At 30.1% G+C, this 11,314-nt stretch overlaps 1 protein-coding gene across 1 annotated transcript in view; it reads right to left on the reverse strand.

Moving 5' to 3' along the window:
• Smp_167190 (uncharacterized protein) overlaps window positions 1-11,314 on the reverse strand; it is a gene marked incomplete at both ends in the record, with an annotated part of 85,748 nt that overhangs the window by 69,209 nt on the left and 5,225 nt on the right. The window contains 6 exons of the mRNA XM_018794386.1: window positions 1,898-1,971; window positions 2,620-2,728; window positions 3,716-3,856; window positions 7,390-7,530; window positions 9,575-10,315; window positions 11,060-11,186. Of these exons, the coding sequence (XP_018648804.1) occupies window positions 1,898-1,971; window positions 2,620-2,728; window positions 3,716-3,856; window positions 7,390-7,530; window positions 9,575-10,315; window positions 11,060-11,186 (1,333 nt within the window). The remainder of the gene's footprint in view (window positions 1-1,897; window positions 1,972-2,619; window positions 2,729-3,715; window positions 3,857-7,389; window positions 7,531-9,574; window positions 10,316-11,059; window positions 11,187-11,314) is intronic.

Below are 11,314 nucleotides of genomic sequence, written 5' to 3' on the forward strand. Positions count from 1 at the left end.
CCAGGATTCACTTTTTCCTCCATTTACGACTCATCGACTGCATGTACTTAAATTCCGGTCGTGATAATGTACTAGATATTTGAAGGGAAAGGTAATGAGTTAAGGGTCCAGGTGTGAATATTAACACTGGGATGCATGTTTATCCAGTTAATGAGCACAAAATAGGACAAAATGAACTTTTTCCATGGTGGTCTAGCTTCAACCGACTAATGAATTCAACTATAAAATGTTTGAAATCTCCACAAAAATCCTTTCTGGTAACTTGATAATTTAACTTCAGTATAATGGTTATTGAAATAGAGAAAAAGATGTTTATAGATTACAGTAAATTAATAAAATACTAAGAGTATTTAGGTAAACAATCATTCTAAATGACTTAATTCACAGACTATACAGCACTAAATCTATAAACGTTGAATTTTAGTAGTCAATATTAAGCATATATGAAAATTTATGATAAAATTATTCAGTTACACAATGAGACTAGTGGTATTCACGTGTTTTTACGCCATAAATACTTACAAAACCTGATTACAAAGTTGGAATATAATATTAAAGATGTGAAAGAATTACACTGTAACGTGACAAATTATAATCGATAGGGTAAGATTATTTCAATATGATATTTCTCAGAAATGTAATGTTAAGGTTAGTAGGTTTATAAAAACAACATCATATGGATTAACTAACATGCCTTCTAAATTAGGTATATCTCGTATATAGGAACGATAGAGGTATACATAAAGCGCATTGGGTGTAAGATTCGATAATATACGAATGACATCTATCCGATTGTAAGCAACATGAAGCCATTATGAATCTTGACAAATGCGAAGAGTTTCAGTTACCTTTGGGGATTGTTACCTTGTATCCTGGACGTAAACTAGTAGACGTTTCTCCTGTCCTGACATGTCTATAGATTTACTGCTATCAAACCTAAAGATGAAATAAATGGGGACATATCTTTCTGAAGCACACACTCTTTTGTTCACAGCCACTTACAAGAATATAAACTATTCAGACACTGAAAACTGACAGATCAAAACCTCTGCTTAAGTGTGTCTAATTTGAGTTTCTCCATATAAACTTGATCCTCAAAATAGTATATAAGACTATTAGTAGGATGAAAAATATTGGTAACAAAGTAATTTGCTTTTAAAAATGAACTGTATATACTTTGCGTTAATTCTGCGATCCAGAATAACGTATTTTGCACACAAAACAAACGTTTTCGTTTCAGTTTTCCCGATTTTCGAGTCACAGCTTACGATTCATATATATATATGCATATATATATATATATATATATATTTATACATCAGTCAGCTAGGACAATTAGAGAACACCTTATCAGCACACAGAGATGAGGCTGACAAGAGTTTGTAACTACTAACAGTTAGCGTATACATAAGCTAATATTGTATCTTAGTTTAGCCTCCACTAGTTTGCTTACATACCACCTACTCCCAGACTAGCTAATAATGCATGTTTCACACTCAAGTATATACACATTTTACATTAAATTTTGTTGGAATATTAAATTTTGTTGGAATATACATTAGAAAAGCATTGCTTGAAAACAATATGTATTACATTGATAAAGTTTATGTTTTGGCGTTGACTATCATTACTATCAATCATTTCTGTATAGTATCATGGCTCAGATATTGTATAGTGTGAGGATCACTCTGGTTCATGTTTTGTTTAAAGTATCATTTTCTTTGAGTTTAGGTTAAAGCGATTTTGTGTTCGATACTACTAACTTAGTTTATAATATCAAAATGAAAGCCACTAAAACGATACAAATTATATACATTATATCTTTGTCGTCCAAACCACTGTTAAGATACATTGACTTTTTACCTAATAAATGTATATTAAACAAATTATTACGTACCATCACAAATTCCGCTTGAAGTATTGTATACATATCCTGTAGGACATGGAACGCAATCGCCAACTTTGTTTCGTCTGTATTTAAATGTTTTCAAATGAGAACATTTCAAGGAATGGATTATTAATAAAGACGTTAAAATACAATTAGGAATATACTTTTTGAAAATACTTCTAAAATTCACTGATTTAATATACAAATAACAACATCTTAAAAAATTCTTAAACACAGTTTAGCCTCATACTTCTTTATTATTCATAAAGTATTCTTTTAATCGACAACAACTTTTATTCTGGCTAAAACAGAGTCAGCTCAATGTACTATACTACGGTATAATTATATAGATACGAATTGAATATTGATACAAAAATGCTCAGCATATATATATATATATATATATATATATATATATATATATATATATAAGAAATGTAGTCGTCTGTTAAGACTTATTTCCATGGACCATTGAGAGACTAACAAAACTAACATTTTACAATAGCTTACGTTGCAAATAATTTTTAATCCTGTTAGTTTGCGGATTTAATATTTTGTGTGTGTCACTGTATTTCCTGGTCAACTCTTTCGTTTCTTAACAACTATTATTCCGGAGACTGGGTTTCGTAAGTTGTCAATTAAGAACAAGTTTCATTATTCTAAAAACCATTGACATTATATTTTTACGTTAAACATAACTAAATATTATATAAAAATATATACCAACATACTTTGCATTTCCAGGGCAATGATAATCAACGCATTTGTGACCTCCGCGAACATTTATACATGCCATACCTTTACCACATATAAGCGGATCAACTTTGCATTCATCAACATCTAGGGATAGAACAATACTTGCACAAATAATAAACAGAAGGAAAACAATGATATTGTTAAAGAATGAAATAAAAAGCTATCAGTAGAAAATAATGTTTCTAGAGGATTTCCTATCCGAAGATAGTTCTCCTAGTTCGATCCCACGCTAGCATGTAGGTACAGACAGATAATCATCCCAAATCTACTAAAAACAGCTTTCTTATGCTCATCCATTTTTATTGGTTATTTAATTTACATCACGGGCCGACGTAAAATATTTTCAACGAAAGTATACAGAAGTCTAATTGTTCCTAACTTCTGTTAATAAAAGTTTTTTGTCATCAAATTTGAATTATTTCCAAAGCGTATTCTTGAACACTTTTTCTTGCATTTAGTCCTTCTCCATATAACATTAACTTCTACATAAATAAAGATAATTTTATTGGTGTGCTCTTGTTATACATTATTCGATTGGAGGAGTATCTGAAACAGTAAAATTTTATTCAACAGTATAAGTAACACAATGACTGCTTTGTTAAGAAACTATTCAATTAAAAGGAATATTATTGGTAAATAGATTCAAGAACATATTACGGATCGGTTATATGTTTAACAGTACCAAGTGATGGAAGCTATGGAACAGGATTTATCTCATTTAAGACCTGTTAATCGAGTGTACTTGTATTGCAGTGTTAATATTAACAATTGAACTTATTACCAGTAGCGTCAGGTTCACAATAAGTTATAAATCAAATTTTCTGTCTATGGTACATAAACGCTGAAGGAGCTTTCAGTCTAAATTTATGGGGTGAACGAATAAATAAAAGACTGAAGCGGTAGCTTGTCATCATTTACTAGGTTGTCGGTAATATTTATTACGAAAATCAATGCGAATAATAAGTCTTCATTTTTGTTGTTTTATAACAAAAAAAATACTTTTACAGATAATTATTAAGTAAAATTGTGGAAAAACATTTACCAAGAGCATGTTTTTTTTTTAATTCTTACCTTCACATTGTTGAGTTCTAGGATTCAATACATAACCGTAACCACATGGGACCTCACGAAGACATTGATATGAACCAATTAAATTACGACATTGTTGGCCAACAAGACAAGGATTATAAGTTGATGTACATTCATTAATATCTAGTTTAATTCAATAGTAAAATTTCTTTTTAGTTTTAAAAACAAATGTAAAGTAATTAAACAATTAGTGTATTATATTTAATATATACTTGAAATCATGTGTCAATTGAAGCTAGACCACCATGGAAAACCTGGAAACACTGGACGGCCGTTTCGTCCTGTTGTGAGACTCCTCAGCAGCTTCAATTGACTCATGATTTCAAGTATATATAAAAATTACTAAAAAATCTCCACAAACAACTCAATTAGTGTATTACATAAAAAGAAAATGATTACCTTGACATTATTAGATATGAATTTAGAATTACTAGGAAAAATAAACCCCTTTTGGTTGTTGTCATTTCACTCATTTTTTCGAACTTCAAAATTAGATATTTATTTGAAATGCAAAAAATTAGTCTTTTTGAATATTGGATTCAAATCTAATCTCTTATAAAATATCCCTTCCTCTTGAAGTTATCATTTAGTTTCTTTTTAATATAAAGAATAAGTAATTAAAGTATTTACTATTAAATTACAAATTTATGAAGCCTAATTTAAAAAATAAAAACAAAATAGATAACAATAGGGTGATTTGATCTGATTATTTTAAAACTGTCAAATTACATAAAACATTGACAACTGAACCAGGTAAACTACAATGTCAATGGTTATTTTATTTTGTTATAGTTTCTAATAGAACAAATTAATTGAATTACAAGCATCAGAAAGATGAAATTCTTAACTAAATAAATATTATTGAAGTACAAAAATTATTTCTATTAAAGTAATTGGTATCTTTTTAAGTTTAATTTAAACGAGTTAAGTTTTTGTTTCAATCCTATGACAGCTTAATAACACAATAGTTAAACAATACAAAGGGGGGAGACTCAAACTAAATCTTATCTTCTTCTTCGAAATACTTAACAAACTATCCTTTACATCTAACCAAGCGATTCAATATGCAGAAACTTCTGATTACGACATTCGAAAATGCCTGTCACTGGCGAAACAAACATAGTCTAGATCTTCTTTCTATATGAATTACTTTACCTGTAAATTTTCTAGACTTTGGAATAATCTACCACAATCCATCCGTACGATAAAATTTCTCCTATTGTTTGTTCGCTGCATTGATGCATACTGCTCTTCTGAAAATGCATTAAATGTTCTAGCGCCTGTAAGTGTATCTTACTCCACAAGTGTTTAACCACTTATCTGCTGTCACTTTACATAACACTGTCCCTAGCAACCTTGACTTATTTGAATAATAACTAACAAGAACAGTGGCAAACCTGACCGATATATTTTGGCAATCATTGCTTTGTTGTTCCGTGCTCTCTGTTTTAATTTTACTATATCTAGTTGTAGATAATTATCAATAATTCGTCCTGGCACTTGAAATAACCTTAATGAATACCGTTTATAAGTCATCAAGCTACCCACTTAAGAAAAAATTAAAGTTCCCTGATGATGCATTGGATTGCCGTGATACATGCCATAAATAAACTATTTAACAATTACTGAACTAGCAAACATAAAACAATCTTATATCACATTTTTGTTCTCTACATCTAATATTGCTATTTATATCAAATTGATTATGCCTGTAAACTGGTGTGAATTTTGTAATTATTATTTTCAGAATATATATATATATATGTTATTAATGGTAAACAATAAGTTATTTGTTAAATTTTCAATCTTGTTTTTCAATCATCAACTAAATGCACTTCTGTACAGGAATAAGATTTCATGCTTTATTATCTATGCTCAAATTAACCATATATTAATTTAGTAACCAATGAATATAAATTAATCAAATGGTAGAAAGTTAAACAAATATCATGTTATAATTTGTGATAGTATTGTTTGAACGGTTTATTCAGTAAACATAAAATCAACTTAAACTGTTTAATATGAATATTGAAGATGATAATGACGTGAATGGGGAAAATATTCTATAAAGGAGATAAAGTTTGTTTAAATGTTAAAAGATCATGGGGTAACAAAAAGATAGCACTGATGAAACAGATAATAACTAATTATGGTCCCATAGAAAAGCACGAAATAGACATAACTTAAAACCACCAACATATATTACAAAGTGTCCGGCCAAAGGACATGCAAAACAATATTTAAAGATATCATAAAGACTGAATCTTATTAAGTATTAAGATTTCATGCAATTAGTTCCCTTTAAGAATTTCAATAAAGACAAAACAAATATTGATGCAGAATAATATGAATTCATTATATTTCGTGGTTTCTCATCAGCTGCTTACAACCAAATATGTATTACAGTTTTAGCATTGGGGTAATAAATAGTGCGGAACAATTGACATAATTGAATGTAAAGGATTGGAATAACAAAAGGTTATCAATGATAATAACATATATATATATATATATATATATATATATATATATGCAAGGAAAGGTCAGAGGTTGTTAGGTATTAGAATGAAGGAAGCATAAAGGGTGGGTGGCGTAATAGTTGAGTGGAGTTCAAAGACAGATAAGATCAAATATGTGATAATTTTAGAGGTAATGAAGAAGTTATGGAATTAAAAACAATTAGGATGGGTTACGTAATAATTGAATAGGATTTCGAGAGTTCATATAATTAAGAGAGACATGTGAGATATTGACGTTCAACAAAATATGTTTTTACGACTGGATGACATTTTTTTTACATTTGGTCATTTGATTTAAATTCTTCTGGAAAACAAGTATTATTCACTTTGAGTGTAAACCTTTAGCAGTTCAATATGTCTTGGAGATAACTTTATTTGAATAAATTACTTATTGATAGGTTTGATTTGCTTACACCTCGTTTTCTGTATAGATTAGCTATTAGAAAGATCATAATAATTTACCCACTGATAATATCAATAAAATTATTATTCTGAGTCAGTTCTACCCACATATTTCCTCTAAACAACATGCAGTATGGTCAATCGTGACTTTATTATTCACATTTATCTTTAGCTGGTTTTTGTTGACAGATTGGTATCAACCAAAAAATTATTATAAACTAGGTAACAATAAACGAATATGTTCTACTTAACGTTTAGATTTATCTACATTATACACTAACGACTCCTCATATGAGCAAATCTAGAATGCTCAAAGATTACGAGAAGGACAATATCACTCAGTCATTAAATTGGGATTCAAAGGATTACACTTTGAACTTTAACCAAATGGTGATACAGAACGATCCTAACTTAAGCTCACCAGTTTGATAGTAAAACAACATCTACTTGATTGGCATTCTACGAGTCGCGGCTTAAAATAATAGCTTTAGAATATGCGTCTAGAAATTAGTCGCCGCTGAAAATGCTTAGTAAATACTTATTTAATTTAGTCAATAAATTCTAATATATAGAATTTTGTGATTTACACAATGTGATGATTGTATCTAGACAACCAATGCAGGCCAAAGTTATATATATATATATATATTATACAGTACTTCAAAACGTTTCCGTAAAAGAGTATACTAACTGATAGTTTGTCAAATTTAAAAGTAAACCGAATGTGCGACATACCAACGCAGGTCCCATCTGAAGCCATTGAAAATCCAGAAATACATGAACAATTGTAGGATCCTGGTAAGTTTTCACACCTTGTTCCTTCACCTTTACACGGTAGTATACCTGAGCTGAGACCTTCAATACATTCGTTTATGTCTATTCAAACAATATATTTAAATCAAATAGAAATATAAGTTTTAAGAATATTATTTATGATTCTTAATGTAAATTTCCTACAATTTTATTATGAAAAATTCCCATATTGTGATTTAGAACAACATATATAAGCGAACAATATTGTTTTCGATTAGATCCTCATCAGGCTTTACTCTAATATACAGTAATATTTATATGCATATACGAAATTATTAAACCAATCAAGGCAGTTTATGAGTCAATGATAACAGTGGAATCGGTTACATAATCAAAATTAATAATAAGTGAAAAGTACAAATTGATAGTGTAATGACAGGTGTACTAGTTGTGATAAGAATAATAAAAGGCTTGAATCAATGTTACATAATAGGAAAATAGGTCAATGATTAGATAAAATATAGACACTGAAATAACATTCATAGAAATTATAAGATTACGTAATAAGAAGTGTTTAGATAATTGGACGGTGAAGCGAATATTAGAAAAATTATAAGTAAATAATTGATAGGGGGGTGAAGAAAAATAAACGAAGAAAGAGTATGGAAAATAAAATTATTTATTAAGGCCAAGGGTGTTACAAATTTCTTATGAACACAAAGACTTGGGTTGTTGGATCGAATTCCTATAGCTTCTGCTATGTGTAAGAGACGAGATCGAACCCCATAAGGAAAACTAGTAGGAATACGATAAATAACTTTAAAAGACTGGTTTCTGTCTTGATTGGTTTAATAATTTCGTATATGCATATAAATATTATTGTATATTAGAGTAAAGCCTGATGAGGATCTAATCGAAAACAATATTGTTCGCTTATATATGTTGTTCTAAATTTTATTATGATTTGAAACATGGGAAAAATGATTTATTCAAAATATCTTCTTTATTTCTTCACGTCTACACAAAATATTTGCATGTATGAGCATGAACTCAGTACGATTTCACCTGATGAATATTTAAGTAATATACTACAGACGACCATGGCAAATACATTGATCGTGGTCGCTCTGTCAGACGACATATCATTAAGTGTTCACTCCATGTATTATTTTAATACTATATATAACCACTAAACAAATATTGAATAATGTTATATAAAGAAGCAAATGTTTCTGTTATAGACTGAGTCATTTAACTGTCCAGGATATCTAATTATTATAGTCACATATGAACTAAATAATGCATAAACCTCGATATACTATCGTATTTATTGAAAGCCATACATGGCTTATTTAACTGATGACAACCGGATGCAAATAAGACTTACTGCCCCCTAATTTTCATTCACAAAGTAGCCCGGTACAATGTTATACAACATGGCAAATAAGGCTGAAATAACGTTTTTGAAAATTAATTATTAAATATTAATGAACAGTATGTATTTGGGAATGTCTCAACTTGTAGGTTCTTAAACATTTTAACATAAAAAGCACTTATCATCTGTAGTCAATATATCAATAGCAAACGTAGGACAGTAGGACAAAGTGATTAAAAACTCCCTACAACAGTTTTAGCCGATTTTACATTTTCATTAGGTAAAGTATCTAGGACTATATGGGAACTAATACTAACTAACTAATTGAGTAGCACACCAGGTATTGCTGCAAGAAGAGATACTGCGTCTGTCTCTGATAATGTATCTGTTACCATGTTATTTACTGCCAAACTTAGTAATCTTGTTATATGAATGGATATTACCTTGTACAATAGTAGGTATTCAGTAATTAGAAGCTGTCATCGGAAAATTATGGGTTTAGTTTTATACCTATCAGAAATACCTTTCCGACGATGAATTTTATTTGTCAAGCTCTAGAAATTACAATATGAAATTATTTTCCACCTCCATTTTCACGGATAATAAATGACTATATGTTCATAAGTTTGGCGTAAAAGCTGTCTTATCATTTGCAGAACTACTGTTTTACAGTGTGGTCACTTATAAACAGAAACGTTATTTACACCAAAACAAAAAGATCTTGAAGACGTCAACAATGATAACAATCGTTCATCAGTAAACCACATCGTTTTTAAGTTTTTTACTACTTACCTACACATTCATCTCGCGTACTGGATAACTTGTAACCTATAGGACAATCTGATTTATCTTTTGACTCAAGAACACACTTCCTTGTTTCCTTATTAAGATACATTCCTACTGGACATGAGAACACTAGTCGAACACACAACTGTTGATCACTATCCCAAACAAAATTGTCTTGACATTGTATAGTTTCCAAGTGACTAACTTCTTTTAAGCTAGTAGGAGTCGTTTCGCTCGACACTTCAGTGGTTATGGTATGGTCGACATTTGCCAAAGTACTCGTAGAAGTAGGACTAGAAGTAGTAGTTGAAGTGGCAGTAACCGTTGTCCCCGGTGTAGACGCCACAGAAGGGATAGAAGTGGCAATAGTAGTCTGATCAGTTTTTGAAGAAAGAGTGGTCGAAGGAGTAGATGTTGTAACTGAATCAGTAGTGTGATTATTTGTAGCTTTATTGGTAAGTGATATATTATCAATATCTGCTTCTTCCCAAATATCTGGTAAATCTATGCCTCCAACAAGATTAAACGAAAAGTCATCTTCGTCGTCTGTTATTTGTTTTTCTGTTGTGGTTGTACTTGTTGTCGTTGCCACTGATTTTTCCGTTGTAACTGGTGTAGATGAAGTGATCATCAACATAGCAATTTCTTCAGTTGTAGTTAAATATTCCGTTATAATTTTTTGAACACTGGGATCATCAGACATGATCATTGGTGATTTGGATGAAGTTGTATTATCTTCCATTAATACTAAATATTTATTAGAAACAAGGAACAAAAGAAAATCAGTTGAACAATTTTTGGAGCATTTATTAAATTATTTTACCATAACTACATTTCATTCAAATAAGAGTAAAAACTAATCGAACAGAATTGTAAACAATAATTTTATATTATTTGAGGATGGTATGGTTGATTTCAACTACATCTAGGGTCTGCGAGATATCATTATCTACTCAGATAACTGTAGCGCAAATTTACCAACTAATTGAAGGTGGAGATATGATTATTTGTATTCCTATTTCATAGTTCATTCATATTGTGCCGATAGCAGCAAACAACTATCTTTACTTTAACTCTGGATAAAAAACGAACACTCCTGAGTAGTCTCAAACTACTACGCAATAACAACCCAGTGCTCTTTGACTTCAATGAGTGTCGATTTGATATTAATTCTCAACATAAGATAATGTTGAAAATATGCGTCTTAGTTTACACTGGTTGTCTTTATGTTAAAAACTACAAATACCAATTTTAAGAGATCTGTTCCTATAATCATTGGACTATCAGGTAGATGTTTTGCAAGCCTACTAAACTTTCAGTCTGATTCAGTCGTACATTTCACTCTTCCTTCATGTAGATGAAAAATGTAGTACAAAAGTGACAGAGCATTAAATCAACTGAAATGATTCAAAATCAAGTGGTGTAATATAGAATGAAGTCTTTTTAGTGTTTACAAAGAAATGTTTTCCATTTATAAGATACTGAACTTACTCTTATTAAGAGAACTACAACAATTTCCATTGGGGCAAGCACTTTGTACAGACTCCTGCTTATCTTTGAATAAACTATTTTCATTTAATAAACTTTTACGCCATATTAACTGGCATAGACAACATTCCTAAAGAATAAAAATTTAATATTATGCATGAATTTAAATAAATATGTAAGACTGAAATAAGTGAATGTCATCATTTAATCATATAAGCACTGGACGGCCGTTTCGTCCTATTGTGGGACTCCTCGGCA

Source organism: Schistosoma mansoni, chromosome 1, assembly GCF_000237925.1.
Source record: "Schistosoma mansoni strain Puerto Rico chromosome 1, complete genome".
Lineage (NCBI taxonomy): Eukaryota > Metazoa > Platyhelminthes > Trematoda > Strigeidida > Schistosomatidae > Schistosoma > Schistosoma mansoni.